The sequence below is a fragment of the Danio aesculapii genome, chromosome 17 (assembly GCF_903798145.1).
Source record: "Danio aesculapii chromosome 17, fDanAes4.1, whole genome shotgun sequence".
Lineage (NCBI taxonomy): Eukaryota > Metazoa > Chordata > Actinopteri > Cypriniformes > Danionidae > Danio > Danio aesculapii.
The window spans coordinates 22,841,780-22,867,425 of NC_079451.1; the positions used below are offsets into that span (position 1 = coordinate 22,841,780).

General features: G+C 35.9%; 1 protein-coding gene across 1 annotated transcript in view; it reads left to right on the forward strand.

Moving 5' to 3' along the window:
* Positions 1–25,646, forward strand: part of ush2a (Usher syndrome 2A (autosomal recessive, mild)) — a 445,979-nt gene that overhangs the window by 93,116 nt on the left and 327,217 nt on the right. The window contains 2 exon segments of the mRNA XM_056477496.1: positions 10,153–10,322; positions 13,547–13,691. Coding sequence (XP_056333471.1) covers positions 10,153–10,322; positions 13,547–13,691 — 315 coding nt within the window.

Sequence of the window (25,646 nt, forward strand, 5' to 3'; positions counted from 1 at the left end):
CACAATACTCATTAAAATTAGTTTTTGAACTTAAATGGTTTGTTGCAATCAGTTTCCTCAAATGATTTGAGTTACCTTAACTTTTTGGGTTTTACAGTGTAGTTGACAAGAAATTAGAATCAACAGTTCTTGTTTTTACTTACAGTATGTGTATGTCCATTCCCCTTCGTGAGGGGAACTTCAATCCTATGTGGAAAAACTTCCACTATGGGGATTTCGTTCAGAAAGCCATTCATCTGAAAGAGTATGTAAAAGGGCCAATGAAATGCCAATGAGTTGGCAGCTTAAGCTTGCGCAGCTGATGCTCTTTGCAATCAATTTTGCAATATAAGCACAGCACGTGCAAAGCTTAAGCATCCTTTTTCGCTTCAGAGTCTTTCACAAAGCTTCTGAGAGAGTCTATGAGGGTTCCTCCAGCTGTATTACAGAGAGAGAGTGAACGAGAGTGGTCTCCTGGTCCAGAGTGTGTGACGCAGCGGCAGACGGTCAGGCTGGTTTTCTCCCTTGCCTGGCGTTCTTTCTGGTCCTCCAGAGCGGTTTGTATTTTTGCGAATTTCCTAAAAGAGCAACACGGTCATGCAGCGCGTCTTTTCAAGACGTCACTCCGACTGTGCTTTTCTGGATGCGGTGGTTTCCTGTCTCCAGATGATGGGCACGAGCACTGCGTTTCATGTCTGGGGGTCCAGCATGTTAATGCGGTGCTCGCGGGCAGTGCATGCTATCACTGCGGTGGCATGTCTGTTGCGCAGTTAAGATCGTGGCTTGCTCTTGCAAAAGGGCCACCCACCCCAGTTGTCCCCCGCTCCGCGGCAGGGCACTCGGGCAGATCTGAGGGTTATAGTGGGAGTAAACCTGCCGCCCTCGGGCTTGCGGACCTCTCGCTCCTCCACGCGCTCCATCCTAGCTTTGAGTAAGAGAAACACTCCGTCCTCAGATGGCCTCCCTCTCACCTGATGACACCGAGGCTCAGATGTCCACCGCTGCATCGGAGGACAGGCTGTTATTGTCTGATGAAGGATTCCCTCCCTCCTCTCCCTCCCCTCGGAAGCGAACTGCTGAACTGTCTGAAAGAGTTCGACAGCGAAATAGTGGTCCCACTGAAATCCTTTCAGAGGCTCGTGGGGCATATGGACTCCGCAGCCGCTATCACACCACTCGGATTACTCCATATGAGAGCACTTCAGCACTGGCTTCACGATCGAGTCCCCAGACGCGCATGGTACGCGGGCACACACTGGCTCTCTGTTACTGCGCTGTGTTGCCGTGCCCTCAGCCCTTGGAACAACCCCTCGTTCCTAAAGGCCGGAGTGCCTCTAGGACAGGCATCCAGACATGTTGTTGTTTCAACGATGCTTTCAACAAGGGCCGGGGAAAGGGAACACAGCACAATAGTCGCCTGGAGCTGTTGGCAGTGTTCCTCGCTCTCCACCGTTTTTTTACCGGTGCTGGAGCGACAACACGTGCTGGTCAGGATGGACCATGGACCGTGCTGGTCGCATTTACTGTGCAAGGTCAGGGAGGACGAGGAGCAGGTCTTGCTAGTTGCGCCTCTCTAGTCCAACCGGACCTGGATGTCAGAACCCTTCCTCCTCGCGATGACCCTCCCCTGACAGATTCCTTTGAAAGAGGACCTTTTCGGTCAGTGACTACTCTCACGTTGTCCTGAGACCCCAGCCTGGATATGTGCCCAAGGTTCCTACCACACCGTTTAAGGACTAGGTAGTGAGCCTGCAAGCGCTGCCCCCAGACCCAGACCTTTCATTACTCTGTCCAGTTCGCGCTTGCGAATTTATCTGGACCACACTTAGAGCTTTAGATCATCTGAGCAGCTCTTCGTCTGTTATGGTGGTCGGCAGAAGTGCCTTATCTAAGCAGAGGTTGGCTCACAAGATAGTGGATGCCATCTCCCTCGCTTATCAAAGCCAGGACGAGCCTTGTCCCCCAGGAGTTCTTGCGCACTCCACTCAGAGCATCGCATCCTCTTGGGCGCTTGCATGTGGCGCCTTTTTAACAGACATCTGTAGAGCTGCGGGCTGGACGACACCTAATACATTTGCAAGGTTTGGCCCTTGGTGATTGAGGAAACATCTTGGTTAGGGTGTTGTAACACGCTTGCTGCGCCATTCCCCCTAAAATGGAGATATGTGCATTTATTCACCCTGTCAGTAAAGTTCCCTGCTTAGGTGAACCCTGCAGAGATTCCTCAGAGGCCCCCAGCATTGACTCAGCTGAGGAGTCGCATGCCGGCCCGTTATGTTGTAGGTCTGCCCGCTGGTCAGCCCACTAGGCGATCCCATATGCTTATTCAGCCACGGTGCAGTCCTCCCTCACAGGCGGACATGTGTCTTCCCTCACCGCTAACCATCTTATATTCATATGTGTACTCCCCCTTCTCAGGGCTAGTCCATATGCTCTTTGCCACCATATCTCCCCACTTTGGTAGCAGGTGGCCTCCGCAGCATCCCCCCTATCAGGACTGCATGCTTTCCCAACATACTGTCGTATTTGAATTCTTAGAAATTATTTAGACACTTTGCGGCTCCCAAAAAATATATTTAAATCCATAAATCTTCTGTTGAAGTGGGATACGTAAGGGCCAGGGAACACATTAGACGGCCGCACCTTTAGTGATGCAGGTACGCTCACGCTCTCTTTTGCCTGGCAAACCTCTCATCGGGGGTGAAGGTAAGGATCAATCATTATGCCGTTTTCCATAAATTTCCCCATTGTGGAAGTTTTTCCACATAGCATTGAAGTTCCCCTCCCGAAGGGGAACGCTCTGGTTACAAAAGTAACCCTCGTTCCTCGAGGGGGGAACGGAAATGCTATGTTCCTTTGCCATAATGATTGCCCCTTAGCTGTTGGGGTGAAAGTCTCTTCAGCTAAAAAAAGGATGCTTAAGCTTTGCACGTGCTGTGCTTATATTGCCAATTTGATTGCAACGAGCAACAGCTGCGCAAGCTGAAGCTGCCAACTCATTGGCATTTCATTGGCCCATTTACATACTCTTTCAGATGATTGGCTTTCTGAACGAAATCCCCATAGTGGAAGTTTTTCCACATAACATTTCTGTCCCCCCCACTCGGGGAACAAGGGTGACTTTGGTAACCGGAGCATTCCTTGCAACAACACCTTTTTTTATTCTCCATTATTGTCATTAATCGGTGCAAGGGCGTGGCAACCTGTCACTCTTTAGATTTAGCCAATGGCAATTGATACCAATTAAAAAATTTTATTCGAAGTGCCCTATTAGGAATTGGTCATGTTACGCTTCATATATAGTTCAGCTGGTATGGTTTTTAGCAAATGTAAGTAATCTCCAAAGTATCAAATTAGACTAGATTTATATATGCTCTCTCTCAAAAGTGACAACCAATTCTTCCAATTCAAAACAAACTACATTAGTGCTGCTTACAATTTATGCTTTGGCCTGCTCTCAAAAGTTGTATCTGAGGCCTGCTGAGTTTGGTTTGTGTTGTTAACATAATGTGATGATGCAGGTTTCTGTACTGAGAAGTAAGGACTTAAAACACTTTGCATGTACTCCAATACAGTGTGGATTTTACAGCTGCATGATTGGGGGTTGGTTGATCTACTACATCTTTGAATGTGTCATTGTCATACTGAATGGATGTGGTAACAGTGGTGCCATTACTATTTTTGGCATCAGTTTAAAATTGCTGAGAAAGACTCCACATGTGAAATTCAGATGTAGTTTTCTAGGAAAGAAGTTTTCTGACAAAGCTGTAATTTGCATACAAGTCAAAACCAATCCGAGTTGAGTAATCTCTCGTAAAGGAGAAATTTAGAGAGACTGGATCTTTGAACAAACCTTTTAAGAAGCTGCGAGAAATTAGCTGATGCGGCATTCTGTATTATGAGACCATTAATGTGTTTTTAGACCTTGTATGAGTGCAAAACTATTTCAGCAGACCTCAGTAACAGAGTTATGAACATTTATAAATATCACCATAGTTTAGTTGTTTTTTTACCAAACTATGATGATTGTAAAATGATGTGAAGCTCTGTATTAAATTTCTTGAAAAAACTCTTTGATTGCAAGGGGCTCTTTTCATTTTGTTTTATATCCGAAGAGATTATGAAACAAATTATCTTGAACAACAGTGCAAACAGTTTGAAATAAACAAGTATTGCATTTCATAGGCCACAAACACGGCTTCATCCCGCAGAGAAAATCCTGTGTCTTCGGTCTTTATTTAGATAGGAGCCCTGGAGAATTGATTTTGAGGAGATGCTTATTAAGCAGAGAAAGAATAGGTGGCTAGTGTTACAGCGCAGAATGACAGTTCCTGAAAAACGGAAACTGGGAATTAGCATAAACATGTGAGAGATTGTTTATGTGGGATAAATTTTCACCACAAGTGCTTCACAGGAAGGAGCCCATCCAGGCTTTCTTTTTCATTCGTAAAGAAGACAGCTGAAGCTCTATTTAGTGTTTCTGTCAACTTCCTCACAGTATTTTGACACTTGGAGGGAGGTGTATTTTACTATTTTTATAGCTAGCCGTGTTTTTTGTTTGACGAGATGCACTTGAGTTTGCGGATTTCCTTGTCAAAGCTTGTGTTAAGAGGACAACCCAACAGCTGTTTGAAGCAAGTCAGAGGGAAATCAAGTGAAAAGAGTTATTAAATGAAAAAAAAAAATGGAATTATAATCTAAAGTTGTTTGGGTATTTTTCTTTTCTGTTGTTTAGTGTAGATTTTTAGTAAAATATGGATAGTGTTGTCTTAAATTTAACAAATTGCTTCAATCATACATCAATAACCTGTAGGATGCAATATTGCAACAAAAATAATATTGTTAATTATTGCTTTTAATATTGTAACATGATTAATAATATTGATTAATATAATAGACAAACGTAAGTTCAAGATATAATGTAAATTTTGTCTAATTTTAGCACATGTTTTAAACATGTTTTTATTTATTTTTCTTTTTAAACAAAAATACAAACACAAAATAACATGCCTGACACAAAACATAACTGCATATACAAAAATACACATATGGCAAAAGCCATAACCTGTTATGTTACAAATAATACAATTAGGCGGGAACAGTGAGAAGTTTGATGAAAACAGAACACGCATGAATAAATGTCGAACATTGTCATTGCAAGTTTCAAAATGTCACACAAAACAGGGTTTATATTGTCCAAATATGGTGACCAAGTGCAAATAAAAGTATCAGTTGTGGAGTGGCTAAGGCATTTTAAATATTCCAGGGAAATAGTCTCTTGGATTATTGAATGCCATCCTTTCATGGAAGGGGGTTTATCACAAGGTTATTATGGTTAACGAAAACGAACGAAAAAACGAAAACTAAAATGTAAAATAATTGTCGTTAACTGAAATAAAAATAAAGCGAGACTTTTTCAAAAAACTAGAACTAACAAACTGTATTGCGTACATACAAAACTAACTGAAACTAACTAAAATTGTAGCAAAAACCTCCTTCGTTTTCATATTTGTAAATGTATTTAATACATAATCTTACTGTAAGACTTTTAGAAGTAAATCTATTTACTCCGCGCTGCAGGTGTTTGACCCGTACGGCACCACAGAGTCTGTAGTCCTGCAGCCATTGGCCAGAACGAGCCGGTTCTCCTCCAGTCATCCTCGCTGTTGCTCCCGCGACAAAACAACGAGTGGACATCACAGTAGCACGGTGACAGCATTAAATACAGAGACTTAAAACTATTACTTTAACACGTCAATGCCCAATAATGGGTTTTATCTTTGTATCGCGATCGCGAATGAATCTTTTTAACCGGATCTTCTAAGTGAACCGGTTGAACTAGTTCACCTAATCGAACTGAATCATTTGAAACGATTCGCGTCTCCAGTAAGCACTCGTCCACAAACTACTTACTTTTAACAAGCCTAATACCCCCTCTAACTCTAAATAATCCAAGATATACTCTTATTCAGTTATTAGAATAGTGACGTTACACTAAGATTACATTTGAGAAGCGGTTAACCGATAAAACTGCGCATGCGTGATTCATTAAACCGAGCACAAACAGTACATGACAGCCTGCCGTGACTGAACTAAACTTCAACAACTGCAGCGCGGGTAAACCGAGGGCTTAAATGAGAGGATCTGGTGAAACGTAAGTTTATTTCATAAAAGAAAATCGTAATTGAGTTTAAATAGGTGAATCGTGCTTCAGTTTGGTTGCAAAACTTTACTGTAAGACATTTTTCAGATGATGGTGATGTTTTAATAGACTTTTTTCACAGCGGAAATTACTATCGGTCTTTGTCAGGTGACGTCACCCTCGTAAACACCGAATTGCATTATGGGACATAGCCGCCATTTGTGTTGTATCCAAGTTGGCGTGAGCTGTTGCATGGGTTTAGCGTCTTTCGCAGAGTAAATACAGTGTTACGTTCTTGTTGTGTTAAGGGCGGTAAGTTAATAGCAAATCACGCGATCGAAAAGGTAAACAAATTATCACGACGACAGATATATTAAATTTCCCACTCAGAAGAATGGATATTGACCGACTGTAGCGGTGCATCAGGTGCCCTGGCCTGCTGCATTGAGACGCAAAATCTATCTTTTGCTGGCATATCTCCGTTTATGCTCTCGACATTTTCACAAAGGTAAGTACGTAAGAATATTTAAGTAACTTTACAATTGTCATTGCTTGTGCTTCAAATACTTATTTTAATTCAGTGTACCACTTTAGTTTTGTGGGTAGAACTGCATTTAAATCTTAACAAATCAACTTAGTGCATATGGATTTAAGATTGTGAAGTAATTGATTGTTAAAATGTTGTAAAATACTTTTGAAATCTTAGTTACAACTTACATTTGCTGATTTACTCAGCCCTGTCAAAAAGTACATTTTCGACTTCTTTTCTAAAACAAATAAAGGTTTTTGTTGAAAACATTACATGAAATATTTAAACCTTCAGACTGTAGCTTCATAACTGCAGTTTAAGGAAATAAATATATTGGATGACAAAGGGATGAGTAAATTGTCAGTAAATGTTCTTTCTGGGAGTTAATGTTTTAAATTCAAAAATTAATTCACGTTTGCTCAAACTGTCATATTTCCATAAGCATGTAGCATTATAGTACATTTGTTTTTACTTATTCTTTCTATGTGTAATTTTTTGCTGTATATACATTTCTAACTTTCTCATTGCCAGCCAACCTGCATATGAGATGATGGAAACTGCCCCAGACTGAGCACCATCTCTACATCTGGGCCACACAGCTACTACACAGACAGACACTGCACACTCTGCAAGACAAACTAAGAGAAGAAAATAAAACCAACACTGCAGTCAGCTGAAGATGTGGACGAACAACATGCAGAGAAGGAGACACGTGAGGTTGAAGATGGTGAGAGACACAGATGAGGAGACACACAACACTAAGGAGGTAGCCGAGACAAACTGGGTGTAAATTCTGTATGGACAGATGTGTAGAAGTAAACAGCCTGTTGGAGGAGAACTGACAGCTGCTGTGTGAACATGAAGAATACAGGATGTCTAATGGATTTTGTTACAAGAATGATGCTCAAGTACCAAACAGTAAAAAAAACACAAAATCTTAATAACAAGCACTGACCCATCAACATGACACTCCCTTGTGAAGGTGAAGATGTCACATTACAGCATAGGATTGTAACTTTCTGTTGTGCTCAACAAACCAATGTCCCACTGTAGTGTAGAAGAGCTGTAGTTGTCAATAAGAGTTAAAAGCCCAGGTGTATAAATGCATTCTGTGCTTAATTGATACATTATTTGCAAATTCCTTCCCATTATTGTAGCTTTGTTTCCTTCACTATGTGTATGAGTGTGTTTTGCTGATGTTTCATCCTGTCTTATGTAAACAATATGATGCATTACTCCAGAATTGAATTTTCCCTCAGTGCCTGAATAAAAATATCATTTGTATAAATGGAGGATGACTTAAAATTTGTTGTTAACTCATTTATTGTTATTCACAATAACAAAACTGGTACATCAAAACACAAGGTAAGCAGTTATAACTTGAACTGAATAACCCTTTAAAGAACTGAAACGAGTGCTTTTGCTCAAAGTTAAACATTAGATCAGTCAGTAGTTTGAGCTGAATAGATATTTCACCCACAAATTTAATGTGTCTTACTATTTATATGCCATCAAGTGGTTCTAAACCTCTATGGGGTTATTTTTTCTCTTTACACTAATAAAGATATGACGAAGGCTGAAAATCTTTGACCACTGACTCCATAGTAAGAAAACCAACAAATACAATGGAAGTCAATGGTTACAGGTTTTCAGCTTTTATCATAATATCTGTATTTGTGTTCAACATATCTTAATATTTGGGTGTATTCATTTAATGTTTTTTTGTTGTTGTTCTCTGTGCACTCAGTGTATTTGACTAAATAAAATTCTAATAGTATTTACGTTTTCTTCTGTTGCTTTCATTACATTTATTGTTCATATTTGTAAAATACTTTGGATACAAACATCTTTCCAATAGTTTGTTAATGTAAATATTAGATGTAACTAATTAAATAAAACGAAAAACTGCAATAAATAATTAAAAATACTTACTGTGGTTTAATGGTGTTTAAACTAAAACATTGTATATTAAAACATTGATGATATACAGTCTGACATGTCAGCAATGGGAAGGCGGCAGAGCACTCCCATGGTTTGCAATTAATTTAAACGGATCTATATCCTGAATGTAAGACAGTTTGTCAAAATGACGATCCCTGGCATCTTTGTTTAGTTTATTGCGGTCCCGTGTACTCATGATTTTCTTCTACTTCTCCAGCCTGACCTCTTTTTAGCATGGATCTCTCTTGCATTATTATGTGTCAAGTTGTCTCGGGAAGCGATACCACCAAAATGGCGCAGGTGTGACGTCACTTACAACAAACGCACGTGACTGACAAAGACCGATTGCTGACTACATAATGTTGAGTCCTAAGTTCCTAACATCCATGATAAATATCTGAACTTCCCATCACTACTGTGTTTCTAACTTGAAAATGAGCCTTGCACACATATTGTATTTAATGCTGCTGTCTTGTGGGCTGTTGTATTTGAATTTGAGGATGGGTAGATGGTAGTGGTAGATGATAGTGTTCATGTGTCCTCTGAATACAGCTTTAAAAAATGTATGGCTGAGTTTTTATTATACAATATTTATTCTGTTGCTTTTGAATCTTGCACCTAACAAATTTTTTCATTTAGAAAAAAAAACTAAACCTAATACTGAAACTAATAAAAACTAAACTAAAACTGATATAGATTTCAAAATATAGAAACTAATAAAAACTAGTAAATCTCCCTCTAAAACTAATTAAAACGAACTAAATTTGAAAACAAAATGTCAAAACGAAATGGAAACTAAAACTAATGAAAAATTCAAAACTATTATAACCTTGGTTTATCATTGATCCACGACATCAAATTGTTCTTCCTGACAGCAAAAGTTAACAGGCAGAACAATCGTTTTTCATATTTGTACCTAATTAGTTTGCAAGGAAAACCCAGGAGAAGGCACAGAAGGTCTATAATCATGTCCAGACCAAAAATGTTGTTTATTTGAGCTACAATTCTGTGAATCACCTAACAGTCCCAGATGCAATGAATATAATTCCCTATGTTTGATTTGCATTTAAGACAAAGAGGTGATTTGGTTGTATTGTATTTATGTCTTAAATGAGGTGTGATATGAATTGAAATTTAGCACAATTTTTAAATTAAGCTCTTTCACAAAAAATCCCTATAATCACTGAACCTTACATAAATCTGCACTTTGGTGTTCTCTTCTATCAGTTAACAACATTTTACAAGCTTAAGACAAAAAGCGTGCATTGTGCAGATCTAACTGTAATTTTAGTTTAGCTTAATATTTGCAATTTTCTTTGCCCACTTTAATTTGCGAGGCATTTTTAATTTGTTCCACAAGCATCATCATCATCATTATTATTATCATGATTAGAGGTATTACATTTTTGTTGTTTGCTGCTAGTTATATGCTTGAAATAATAAATGATATTTGCTGAAATTATAAATCATGCAACTATGCATTTTTGCTGTAACACAGAACAAAACCGCTGATAAAGAAATAGTTGTATTGTTTTGATGAATTATTTGCTCTGCTCCACAGTGCCAGAGTACATGGCCCCTCCTCAAGTGTCCGCTGTGTCCTCGTCCTCCCTCAGAGTGAGCTGGGAGACGCCACGGGACAAAGACGTCAGGGGCGAAGTGACTGAGTATAGAGTCAACCTTCACCAAGAACAAATGTCCAACCCATACGCTCCACCTATAGTAACACAGGTATCTATTCCAGTACATTCAACTTCAATCTTGATAGAAAAGGGCCACTGCTGGAACATCTGATCTGTGCCTATATTGTCCTGTACTTTGCTTCATACATCACACAGAACACTTTTATGGCTACATTTTTTAAAGATTTGTTGTTTCTCACAGTGTTTTCTTTTCTTATGTGTATTATGTCTTATGTGTATGCGCTGCATTTTGTCACCACACTTGCAAATGTCCACGTAACACAACGGAAATGTTTCAGGGGAACCCAAAAATATGACGGACCCTGCTGAGATATGGATCTGTTACTGGATTGATCTGCCGTGACTGTCGCTCAGTGAAGTTGTTGGTGGTCTTTGAAAGGAGAGTTTTTTTTAAATTGGTTTATTTTAATATCCTCATTGCACAATTCCATTGTCTTTTGTGAATTATTAGCCTAAATAAACTGATGATTAAATATGAAATGTTGTTCTAAATAGTGTGCAGCGCCTTTAATAAATGCAGCGCCTTTCTTCAGTTGTGTTGTGACAAAATGCAGCACGTTTCTTCAGTTGTTTGTGTTGTGAGAATTTACAACACGTGTGCTGTCAAACTGATGAAGATCTTGTCTTAATTTGCAGGTGTTTTTTGTAATTGCATGTGCTATTTTTTAAATTGCAGCACATTAAACTCTCTCGGCCAGCGTACAAACCTACTTAGTGGTTTCAAAAGACAATAGAAAAAAGTAACCCAAAAGTTGGGTTTTTCTATATATAACCTAAGATTGGGTAAGACAATCCCTGCATTTTACAGTGCAGTGACCTTAATTTCTGTCCAGTTTCATATTTCCATAGGTAGAGGCTTGTGTCCCAGTATGCATGTGGTGTGGGCTGAACTGTCCAAAAGGTCTCCTCTATTACTCATGTGAATCTTGGTGTTTCTTTTTCCTTGGTTCGGGAAGCAAACCTTTAAAGGTTAAAGTAGCGTCGTCTCCTGCATGTTATTCTGTATTTAAAGCGCCATTTTCCATATCAGGATCACCTTTCCTGTCGTGGTAAATGTTTCAAGGATGTTTTTGGAGATTACTTTTCCTGAACAATCCACTTTTTAATTGGATTCCATTATCTTAGATTTTAATTAGTTTGATAAGTGTATGTTAGCATTGATGATGTTTTCCATCAGTAACCTGCAGATACGCACTTTTCTATTAAATATGTCAGGTCAGGCAGGTTTTGAAGGTGTGATCTGTGTGGTGTGTGTCTACATGTGTACATTTTATGAGTGGTTGTAAGAACTAGCCTGTGTTTTGTGAACCGAAAGAGCTCCCATTGGTATGATTAGTAGCAGAAATGTTGCCTGTGTACTTACTGCGCATCATTCTGTAGTTGTTCAGCTGTCTTCAAAACTGGGCTTTTATTTACTGTATTAGTCTGCTTCATTGTACAATGTGCTGTCTACTGTGAGCAATTGAAAAAAAAATATATATATTTAGCTAATATGTGGTTTCAGATTATTCTGTTTCAAGAAGTGCCTCAAACAATGCATTTTACAAATCATTTATGTCATATGCACAAAATACATTTTATTATCAGTTGGTGGCTTATTAGATGTCTTATTTTCTTGAAAAGTAGTCACAGCTGTTTAAGTATTTAAAGGGCCACGAAACACCAAAACACATTTTTTGAAATGTTGACAGTCATATATGTGTCCCACGCTGCTAAAAACACTATTAGGACAGTACTCTTAGTACGTCCGCAGTACTCTTTCAGTTTTTAAAGACATACCTTAGTCAAAATGATTTAGTTACTAAGTTTACAGTACACTAATATCACTACAATATTATAGACTGAAAGATCAGCTGTAAATGCTGCTCTCCAAATGTAAACATGTAAAAAACACCCTAATCAAACTATTACCGTCATGCCGCATTTTGTGACAGGATAGTCTATACACACAGCTGTTTGACGCTATTCTCTGCACCTACCGAATCTCTGCATCTACCGAGATTTCTTTTCTCCCATTCGGTGTGCGGTATCAAATTCCATTGAAACTACACTCTTCCAGCAGTTTCTCACATTTAGTATCTTGTTTGTCACGGGGGGCATGCATGAAATGTTCCTAAATGAAAGTGAAAGTGCAAAACTGCAGATAAAGTTGACAAATTAAAAATGAAACACCTGAAATTACTTGAAACTCTGGAGGAAATGTGGATAACGTGGCAATGATGCTATGATGTTAATTGAATTATGTGCTATAACATGTAAAACGGGATCATGAAAGGAACGTTCAAAAAGCAACTCATGTAAACACCATTATATTATTGTCTTACTCAGATATGGCAAATAATTCAATTACTGATGTCCATGTAAACGTAGTCACTGTCTATCTCCCCTGCGTCTGTGTTTGTGTTGCCGCTGTGAAAATCAGCATGTGCGTGTACTGAAACTCCCCTTTCGTAGGGGTTGCAAGTTGCATTGTGAGGAAAAACACAAATCTTATTATTCAGAAAAAATAGATGAACAACACACACAATTCATTGTAAAAATTTATTTTAAATATCAAGCCAAACGTATTCAATGCAAATCTCAAATACACTATTCAAATAATCACATATTGGTGATGTTAATCGCTTTGGAATAAAACCTGCAGCCAGCTGGGAAAGATTAATTACATCATAATGTATGCGTGTTATATGTATACATGTAATACACATACATACTGTACATAAAATATTTGCATAGATATACAAATTATACATGCACATTTGAATCTTTGTATATTTACATATAATATTTTCTAAGATATATGCTTGCATGTGTGTATTTAAAATATACACATACTGTATATAAATATATACAGTACGCACACGTATTATATAAATACAAATCTTTATTTTGGATGCAGTTAATCTTTGCCTAGCACTAATATATAGTATTTATAATTGCTGAGCAAATATATAAATTTTTTTTCACTGTATACTGTGTAACGGTATGCTAGTGTAACTACTTATAATTGTTTTACTCATAGTTATTATGAGAACTGTAGCATAAGAAGCTACAGATTTACTTTGTTATATGATCAAATGGGAGAGAGTAGGAAATGTAGAGGAGGATAAATTATTTGAACTTGTTTTGTACCATTGAGCAAAATTATTTATATACGAACAATTAGACACTGGCTCTGACATGTTAAAATTTCTGTATGTATCAATACTAATACAAGTTCGGATATTCAGCACATGTGTTTTGATGTTTTAGGTACTTTACAGTGGATCAGCACAGGAGCGGAGCTACACTGCGGGAGGACTGAAGGCCTATGAGGAGTACAGTTTCACCGTGACTGTCTGCAACAGACAGGGCTGTGTGAGCAGTTCACCTGCGTCAGCACGAACTCTGCCCTCAGGTCAGTACTATCGCTAATATCCATGTCCAACTAAAGATATTTTGAGGAATTATCTTTTTTTTACCCTAAAGGCAAAGTTTTTTCATATAAATGTTTCAAATGTTACTATTTTTTTGTGTGCATTTTTAAGACGTACAGACCAATCAGTTCAAACTCAGCAGAACTGAAGAAACGTGTAGGAAAAATCTGTGCGAGTCAAAGTGTGTGAAAAGCAAACAAAGAGTCGCACTCACTATCAGTACTTGCCCAAAACTGTATGAAATGTAACATTTCTGTCTCCTGACCTTCATCAGACATATGTACACACTAAAAATCACAATATATTTAAGAAAACAAAAATTAAAGCTTCATAATTTTATCACATGGGTGATAAATTAAGGACATAATTCTGAACAATTCAATTCAATAGTCCATAATGCTTCATAACTTAATCCCTATTAAATTTTTTATTAAGACATTATTTGTTCTGGATTATGTCCTTACATACTTTAACCCTTGGGATAAAATGATGTCAATGGTGGGACATTATTTATATTTTGACATTTAGATTTCACAAATGCTCTTTGAAACATTAGTTTCTTAACATTTCTATGTATATAAAATTATTAAAATAATGTGATGCAGATACTGAAAATGCATTTGTTAAAATTAAGCCATTTGAGCTATATAGATACATTATATGCTTCTTAAAATATTTGCATACATTCATTCATTCATTTATTTTCCTTTTCATAAAACATTTGAAATTGTCTTTCCTAGTAGGAAAAAATACTATGTAAGTCAATGGTTGACAACATTCTTTGGCATTTCTGAAACAGATATAGAACAATTAGAGGATAAGCAAATGATGACAGCATTTTTATTTTGGTGCATTCATTTGATATTAATTTAAAGGGTAAATTCAGTCAAAAATGAAAATGTACTCGCTATGTATTCTCCCTCAAGTAATTCCAAACCTTTGTGTTTCTTTTTTTACGTTGAATACAAAATATGATATTTTCAAGAAAGATGAAACCTGTAACCACTGACTTACAGGTCTCCAGCTTTCTTTAAAATATCTTCTGCTGTGTTCAGAGAAATAAAGAAAGTCAAAGAGGTTTTGAACAAGTGAACGGTGAGTAAATGATGACAGCATTTTCATTTTTGGGTGAAAAATCCTAGTGTTGCAATCTTCCAAATGTCCCTCATTAACGTCATGTTTACATTATACCGACTGGTTTACAACTCTCCATTGGCAATAGTTCATCCCCAATGTCCTGCTTCTAAGTCCCACTGAATGCTTCTGTGAGAACTCGGCATCCAATTACGTGTGCGAGCTTCGATATATGTTGTCAGCGAGTGGAGTAAAGCCTGAATTGGTGTTAATTCTCATGTTAATATTAATGAAGCACCTTTAATGGGAAGTGTCTGTCATTGCTCATAGTCAGTTTGTTGAATAGGTCTCTCTCAGTGAGAGCCATGCCAGACCAGCTTTAATTGTGTACGTACGTAAACGGCATTGGTGAACTGGAGCACATACGGTCTGCCCTGCTCTCAATTCAGAGAGGAAGTCGTTTATCTCAAAGGAATACAAACTAAAGCTATTTTAGATTCACTCTCAGGTTATCTCTATTATTTTCATACTTTAAAATTGATGAATTTTGAATCGTGAAGCAGTCGGAGGAAAGAAGGTTCGTTCTTTTACGCAATTTCTGAAAGTGTGTCATCAAGAACACCATTTTATTTTTTATCAGTCTTTTCTGCCTGCTCTCTCCCCCACTTTCTTTCTGTCTCTCACTCTCTCTCATTCTTGCAATTTATATTGTGGGTGCGCATTGTATTTGTATTTATGTATGTGCAATTATATAACGTTGAAGTTGAACTAATTATACTTTGATTATTTGTTTACATTTTCACAGGATTTTAGCAGTATTTACTATTATATTTTTTCTGGTAAAAAGTCTCCAGGCATTTTGTTTTCCACTTTTAGCCCCCTTTAAGTTTTTTCTTGATTGGCTACAGAACAAACCACTGTTGTCCAATGACTTTCTAGTTAATTAAGTTAACCTAATTAACCCAGTCAAGTTTTTTAATTGGCTTTAAGCTGAATACTAGTGTCTTGCAAAAAAAAAAAAAAAAAAAAAAATATATATATATATAGTAAAATGTCATGTACTGTGATTGAGGCGAAGAAAAGAAATTGCTTATTAGAAATTAGTTATTAATTAAAAATGTGTTGTGTTTCTATTTAAACAGCATTATATATACACTCACTGGCCACTTTATCAGGTACACCTGTCCAACTGCTTGTTAACGTTAATTTCTAATCAACCAATCACATGGCAGCAACTCAATGCATTTAAGCATGTAGATATGGTCAAGACATCTGCTGCAGTTCAAACCGAGCATCAGAATGGGGAAGAATGGTGATTTAAGTAACTTTTTCAGAAACCGCTTATCTACTGGGATTTTCACGCACAACCATCTCTAGGGTTTACAGAGAATGATCGGAAAAAGAGAAAATATCCTGTGAGCGGCAGTTCTGTGGGCACAAATGCCTTGTTGATGCCAGAGGTCAGAAGAGAATGGCCAGACTGTTTAATCTGATATAAAGACAACAGTAACTCAAACAACCAATCGTTACAACCAAGGTATGCAGAAGAGCAGCTTTGACCACAGTGTACCTGCCTTCTGATGGCTTCTTCCAAGCAGGATAACGTGCCATGTCATAAACCGTGAATCATCTCAGACTGGTTTCTTGAACATGACAATGAGTTCACTGTACTCAAATGGCCTCCACAGTCACCAGATCCAAATTCAATAGAACACCTTTGGGATGTTGTGGAACGGGAGATTCACATCATGGATCTGCAGCAATTGTGTGATGCTATCATGTCAATATGGACCCAAAATCTCTGAGGAATATTTCCAGTACTTTGTTGATCCTATGCCATTAAGGATTAAGGCAGTTCTGAAGGCAAAAGTGTGTCCAAACCGGTACTAGTAATGTGTACCTAAAAAAGTGGCCAGTGAGTGTATATAATATTCTGTTTAAATGGAAAGAATATTTTTTGAATGACCAGTTTCGATATACAGTACAAGGTAGCTGTTTTCATAAATGAAGATTATTCAAAATAAGACAGGACTTACAATGTTAAGAAATATTTGAAAACTATGAACAGAGTGTCCAAGTGTCTGTGAATCTACAATTAATCAAGGTTCGTTCAAGCCTAAGGTCCACAGTCACGCAAAAAATCTTGGAGTTATTTTTGACACTGAGTTAAAGTTTGACAAGTCGTCATAAGTGGTTTCTATCAATTAAGGAACATTGCCAAATTAAAGTCTTTTTTGTCTTCTAAAGAGTTAGAAACCATTATCAATGTTTTTATTATGTCCAGATTAAACTACTGCAACTCTTTGTATTCAGGAGTTTCGCAGGCTTCAATTGCACGCCTGCAGCTGGTTCAAAATGCACCTGCTAGGATTTTAACTGGGACAAAACATTTTTCTAGTATCTCACCATTTTTATCATCTCTTCACTGTCTCCCAGTCCAGTTTAGGATTCAATATAAGTTATTGCTACTTGTTTTTAAAAGTTTGAATGGTCTGGCACCTATTTACATCGGTGAGCTTCTTCACTGGCATACTTCATTGAGGCCAATTAGGTCGGAAAACAAGTTTCAGCTAGTTGTCCCCAAAACACGGTTGAAATCAAGAGGTGACTGGGCTTTTTCTGCCACAGCCCCCCGTCTGTGGAATGGTCTGCCTTTACATTTTAGGTCATGTTCTTCCCTTGGTGCTTTTAAGTCTCATCTAAAAAATCATCTTCTGTCTCTTTCTTTTTTGATTGCAAATAATTTATTTTAATCTGTTTTATAAATTTTGCTTATTTTTTATATAAGTATAGATTTTGTATGCTGGTCTTTTTGTAAAACACTTTGGTCAACAGCTGTTGTTTTTAAATGTATAAATAAAGTATAAAAATGCTCTATAAGCAAACAAACAAACAGAGTTTTATAATTTAAAGTTTTGATTACCTGAAAACGCATTAGTTCATTCATTCATTCATTCATTCATTCAATTTCATTCATTCATTTTGCAGTTCTGAAAATGCCTAAGCAGTAACAGATTGGGACAAATATTGGGACAAATATTGCATTAGGCAGTTAAAAACCCCATCCTACACAATATATTTGCCAACTGGCCTGTTTTACTCTGTAAATCATCAACTTAGCCTTCCCATATATGCCTTTTTCTTAACTATTTAGGAAGGAAACGTGTACTTCCTGACAATGACTAATTTCCCTTTTCAATTCTTTCCTTTGCCGTTTATTTTTCCATTTACACGTCAGCTCACGTGACGGCCTAATGAGTTAAACCAACCTCTCAGTCAGGATTCTCCACTCCGCTTCTTACTACTTCATTTGCGGCCCAAGCCGAGAAATTCATTGTGCGGCAGTAAAAACAATTTACTGTTAATTACAAGGAGAAAAATGTGCCGTAGCGCTCTCTCCGATTGCCATGAATCACCACACACTCCCGGAGATTTATAAGGAATATGTAAGTAGGATGAATTAGCAGGGTTTAATAACAGAGGCACAAATCATGCAGCCTTCAAGGGCCTTTAATTGATACAGTGGAATGTGATAGGCATGAATCAGTCAGGCTCGCAGCGCCGCTCTAACATATGGTCAGCTCAATATGCTGCAGTCGACAGAGCTGACGATGTCATCGGCTCTTCCATATGGCGGATTTTTTTTTAACGATTTTCTTCTGTTTATATTGTTATTGCTTTTTAGGGTTTTTGTACATTAGCATAGGGTGTCGTTAGTTATGCTTAAAGGTTTGGTTCATGCAAAAAAAAATTACATTTCAGTAACAATCTTGGAACTCACTCAGATTTGAATGCTTTTCTTCTGTTTATATTGTTATTGCTTTTAAGTGTTTTTTGTGCATTGACATATGGGTGTCATTAGTTAGGCTTAAAAGTTTGGTTTATGCAAAAAAAAAATATTTCAGTAGTAATCTTTGTACTCACTCTGATTTTTTTTGTTTTCCAATACTGGAAAACAAAATATTTTTTTTAATTTTTGAGCTACAAAAAATAAATGTAGGTAATTTCATATAATGGAAGTGAATAGTGAACTACATCAAGTTTCTAATAAAGATGCAGAAGTGTCAGAATGGTCCTAGCAAACTGTATTGTTTATACTGTTTATGAGACATACAATAGGGTTAGATGCAGGGTGCCCCAACCCCCCCAACCCCTATTTAACACATGATCTCCCTGAAGGGCATCTAAACAAGATGTATTGGCGGTCAGTCCTTTAATACTGAGAAATATTTCACATTTAATCTGTACAATTTAAATAATAGATAATATAAATATACATTCAACCAACCCTTCAAACCATTGTGAATGCATAATCGAACAAATCAGTCTATTTAAGAAACAAGTTTGAAATTGGCAGATCTAGAGCCCCGATAGACATTGTGTTCGCAAGACATTAACAAAGTTAGACAATACACATTTAACTTCATAAGAGTTAAGAGAGTTTCTCCCACAAATGGAAATTCTGCTGTCATTTACTCACCTTCACTTGTTCAAAACCTATTTTAGCTTCTTTCTTCTGATGAACACAATAGAAGATATTTTATATGTTTCCACCACATGATAAATAACTTAAAACTTACATTTTTGGATGAACTATCCATTTACAAAATCAATATATGATGAAAAAACCCTATTCCCTATATGTTATTGTTATTATTATTGGCAGATCTAGAGCCCCGATAGACATAATATTCACAAGACTTTGTTTCGTTTTAAAGTAATGTTTGTATTTAGATTTAGCCTGAAATTGTCAAATTACACACAATGGCTGCATCCGAAACTACCTACTACTCAGTAGGTACTGCATTTGAATTTAAACATACTACTCAGCCGTTCGAAAAGTACGTTCTATACAGTATGAATGTGAAAAGTATGAATGGAATTCAGATGTACTACATCCGCCATTTTGTCATGGTCACGTGACGCTTCACTTCCATTCATGAATTCTCTCACGGGGCGTCAAAGGATAGCGCAGTGTGCATGGGATGTGCACTTCAAAATCTTGCCGGAAGTAGTAGGTCATCTGGGTATTCTCGCATACTGATTATCGCATTCTGTGAATTCGGACTTACTACTCTGCTCGCATACTGATTTTAGCAAACTATAGTTTGGAAGTATGCAGTTTCAGACGCAGCCAGTTTGTAGTTTAAACTATGGTAACATCTGAAATGGCTAATCAGAAAATTTTGTAGGTGAGAATACACTAAATATCCCTCAAAAGGCTAAAAACTTAAATACGCTTTAATAATAAACTAGACGTAACTAAAAATAGATACATAAATGACTGAAGCTTATTACACAAACTAAGCGAAACGTATAATTTGCACACTGGTTAGATGTAAAACAAACCAAAATATGTTCGAGTTCATTAAAATGTTTTTGACTCAAAGTCTTGAGTAATGGAAATCTGTTAATCTTCACGTTAAGGTTCACGTAAACTATGACAAAGTGTTTTTTATGTATATATAAATTGACATCGCGGTACTGGCCTGGCATACTTACAACAGCACTTTTTACAGAAAAATTAGTTTGTGTTTTTGTACATTGTTTTCAAGTTATGGTTGTCAGAATGACAGTGACAGATGAATGAACTCACTGAAACACACATATTTACAACAGAGATAAAGTATACAGATTGTATTTTGCATCTGATTTCTACTATTCCGTTTCAATGCTTATTTTAGTGAGCTGCAGTCTCAAAAACACTGTGAACAAAAAAACAACAATACACACAACTTTAACATATACCCCCTAAAACCCTTAGAGTATATGGCATATGCTGAATTAAACTATTCTCCATATTATTGGTCTGTAATCACCAACCTTTTGTAAGGGTTATATATTTATTAAATTCTCCTTTGTCCTTAAAAAAAAGTATGAAGCATTAAAATGTCAAATAGGTTTGAAAACAATAACTAATGAACGATATTTTTGAGTTATGTGCATCCTTTTAAGGACATATTTTCTCATGCAAATATTTGCTTTTTTTATTTGATTTGTACATTTTTATTGTGTTCTTATATGTAGTTCATTTAATACCATTGTGTTGCTCTTTCCACCACCCCTCCACCCCAATATGAAAGCTCATTTTTACGACCACTTAAGCTGAATCTCCAATTCATTAATATTCAGCTCCCACACAAGCTGCTCTTAATGTCCTTACACTCCTGCCGTACGTCTGAACAAACAGCACGCTGACTAACCCAACACAACCTGTTGTCTGGACCACTCAAGACGATGTCTCCCTCAAGCCTTGTTTTCGCCCACTTCTCTGCCAGGATTTAATGTTGATGATTGCAATTTATTTGAGCCTTACCTCCGTTTTATGACTGTCTGTATACACAATGCACATCACTATTACATCAATGCACTATTAGACAGAATTACCATCTGTTCAAACCGAGAAGTCAGCATCTGCTTTCTCCAAGTGGAATGACATCAAATTGCTTTAAATAGCACACCACTGAAAGGAACGGAGACACTTAAGTTATTCATATCTTTATAGCAGAACAGTTAAAGCACAGATTAATGTTTCTCATAGCTATAGAGCGCAGCAGTGGAAATATAAACACTGTTTGTTTCCAATCATTTGGACTTTACGAGTCAGATTTGTCTTTTAATTCACATTCTTTAAGGCGACATTTAATTGTTTTTGATTTATCTTTACTAATATGCGCCACGCTGTCAGTTTTCATTGAACTGGCTGGAAAGATATCAGTGAGCACAGTATTTGATATTTTGTTCCTGGTTGCGGTCAAGGTTTTGGTTCCATATAATCAATGAAAATTACATTAATCAGCAAGGCAGAATGTGACAAAGATCAAAGAAATTTGTGCATGCATAGCAAGAGAGTAACTGTTTAAAATCATTGTGTACAATCCATTTAATTGTTTGCTGGCAAGCTGCCGTGATTGGTTCAAATGCATAACATCCACAATTTATAGCCCTGTCAGATGGAAGATTAATTTTAGGACTTTTTTTATTATTATTTTCTTATGTACCGTCCAAAAGTTTGTACTGTGCACGATTTATTTATTTATTTTTATGATTTGGAAATAAATCTCTCATGCTCCCTTGGGCAGTATATGCAGCTATGGGGGGAAAACTGAAAGGAACATATTATAGTTACAGTGTGTGTTTGACTACTGATGACATTTCTTCCAAATATAAAATAAAATTGTTGCCATTTAGAGCATAAAATTGAAGAAAATAAAACGTGTTTATATTCATTTTTAGACAACACAATACAAATTTAACTTTGTAAGAGTTAAAGAGAGTTTCTTTCTTCTGTTCAACACATAAACATAGTAGAAGATATTTGATATGTTTCCACCACATGAGGTAAATTTACATGAACATAGATACATTACATAAAACATACATTTATGGATGAACTATCCATTTGAAAACAATCTATTCCCTAAATATTATTATTATTATTATTATTATTATTATTATTTTATTATTATTTTAACTTTTTAAAATCATACATTTTTACTGCCTTCAAATGGAAAAAATATTCTAAATGACAATATTTGGAAGAAATTTGATCATACCTTTAATAAAACATCAAATGTTTACAGTTTTATTAAAACATACCATCCAGAGAAATGTTTTAAGGCCTCTTAGTGTTCTATTTCTGTATGTGTGTGTTTGTGTATGTTTGTATATACAGTTGAAGTCAGAATTATTAGCCCCCCTGAATTATTAGCTCCCTTGTTTATTTTTTTCTCCAATTTCTGTTTAGTGGAGAGAAGATTTTTTCAACACATTTCTGAACATAACAGTTTTAATAACTCATTTCTAATAACTGATTTCTTTTCTCTTTGCCATGATGACAGTAATTAATATTTGACTAGATATTTTTCAGGACACTTCTATGCAGCTTAAAGTGACATTTAAAGGCTTAACTAGGTTAATTAGGTTAACTAGGCAGGTTAGGCTAATTAGGCATGTTATTGTATAACGATGGTTTGTTCTGTAGATTATCGAAAAAATATATAGCTTAAAGGGGCTAAAAATTTTGACCTTAAAATAGTCGTAAAATTTTTTTATTTTTTAGGGTTTTTCACCTTTATAGACAGGACAGTGGAGATTAATAGACAGGAAAGTATGTGGAGCAGAGAGAGGGGAAGGATCAGCAAAGGACCTCGAGCCGGGAATCGAACTCGGGTCGCCGCGAGTACCCGGGTGCTGTATGTCGACGCACTTAACCACTAGGCTATTGACGCCGACGTAAACATTTTTTAAACTGCATTTATACTAGCCAAATAAAACAAAAAAGACTTTCTCCAGAAGAAAAAATATTATCAGACATACTGTGAAAATTTCCTTGCTCTGTTAAACATCATTTGGGAATTTTTAAATCAAAAAATCAATAATTATGACTTCAACTGTAGGTATATATAAATATATATATACAGTTAGGTCCATAAATGATTGGACATCGACACAATTCTAACATTTTTGGCTCTGTACACCAACACAATTGATTTGAAATGAAACTGCGATTTAAATGCAGATTGTCAGCTTTAATTTGAGGGTATTTACATCAAAATTAGGTGAACACTGTAGGAATTACAACAGTTTGCATTAGGCTGAAAAAACAGAACAAACCCATCAGAGAGATATCTTTTAAATTAATATTGTCTGATGCTTTACAGTATAATATTTCTCATACACATTAGGTTAGTTAGTGGTCTTGAGCTAATCTAACAAAACTTAAATTAGTAGCCCAAATTTATGTTAGGGAAAAATATTAAATAAAAATGTAAAAAAAGAAAAAATCAAGAGAAACAAAAAAAAACAAAAAAAAAAAAAAAAAAAAAAAATATATATATATATATATATATATATATATATATATATATATATATATATATATATATATATATATATATATATATATATATATATATAAATTGTTGTTGAAATTTTGAAGTTTGTAATTGTTTTTTGCAATATTTAGCATGCATTTAAAAGTATTATCTATTTCTAAATATGTTTGCTGACTAAAATATTATTTTAATAAATATATTTGTTTAATAAATCTGTTTTGTTCGGTTGCACCAAAATATATTACCAATATTCACTGAGAAATTGTTAAAAATATTTATTTTTAAAATGGGGTGTACTTAATTACGCACTGTGTGTGTGTATATATATATATATATATATATATATATATATACACACACACACACACAGTATTACCTTTTAAATCCCATGTATCTATGTTCAACCGATATCCATAATCCTTCCAAAAAGCGTTTAGTGTGCCCCTCCTCTCATTATTTTTTCAGATTTTTTCTGTGTAAAAGGTACCATAATTCTCCTTTGAGCGTACATGCCCTCTCTGATGAGGACATAAGCCTGTAGCATTTTAAAAAGGAAGCACACTGCCGTTATTGATCTTGTTGAAATGTGAACAGCTAATCAAGAGTTGATGGTAATGTTTTATGTATATTACATCCATAAAGACAAGCAGAACAAGTGTACCCCGCCTGTACACATCGCATTGACTCGAAATACACTGTGCATATATTCCCCCCGCCCGAAAAGGTTAGACAATTATGCATAAATCAATACTTTTCCTGTTACAGAAATAAGTATTATAGTTCCACTGAAAACGTCAGGCCATATAAATACAGCAAACGCTCAGGCCAGGCTGTAATTGGTGCTGGACATGTCTGTCTTTGACTTAGTCATTAATGTGATGAAGACAATATTAACCTTTTTGCCAAGCATGTGAGACATTTTAAAACAGTAAATGAATCGTTTAAACCAAGCTCAATGCTACTGTATTGTTTTACATTTTTTCATGTTATTGACTTAGAAGCATGCTTTGTCCAGGACTTTGCTGGAAGACCCAATAAATACAGTAGGTGATTTTAGAATTCCAGAGACATTTTGCCTTACAAAAACCCAAGAAAAAAAAATGAAAATCTTTCCAGTATTGAATTGAAAATGTATTCAGTTTTAAGTCTGGGCTTGTCAAATACAATTGACTTTTTACCCCCAAAAATGAAATAAATAGATAAAAATAAATAATAATAATAATAATAATAATAATAATAATAATAATAATAATAATAAAAATCTTACGTCTTAAGAACTTTTCAGATCAGGAAATTTGTCATACCTATCAGTGCTTTAAATCCTATAGTGACATCATTTCCCATATATTATATTGTGAATTTAAGGTTAAGATATTGTATGGTATTGGTGTTTACACAAGAATAATGGACTCATATTTTTATAAGACATAATTTTAAACATTTTAATCTTGAATAGAAATTTTAAAAACGATGTAAAATCAATGAAATATTGGTAAAAGTAAAATAAAATAAGTTATGTGTGATGGATAAAATAAACTTCATAATTCAAACAATAAGAAATCATGACACTTTTAACAGAAAATATTTCTATAATTAATAATCTTGAAAATAATCAAGATTTTATTATTAATAATAATAAAATAATTATAAGAAAATAATCTTGTAATTCACGACACACGAGCAACAACTTATTAAATAATTGAATATTTAACAATTTGAAAAAAGCAGGAAAACATATTGACAATGTTATGACCAGTTTTATGAAATGGTTCCATCAACAAATTTCAAAGCTCTTGTCTTCAACATAAAAAAGGTGACACAGGTTTGAAATGACATGAGGGTAAGTAAATGAACTGTCCTTTTAATGAATTTCCACCACCGGCAGACTCTCACTGAATAATCACTTCCGTTGCAGTACTTAAGGGCACGTGAAGCCACGTCAGTCACACTTCATTTTTACCGCCTTATGTTTTAAGGCAAAAACGATAAACGTCCAGCGAGACTTCACACAAATCCTATTAAATC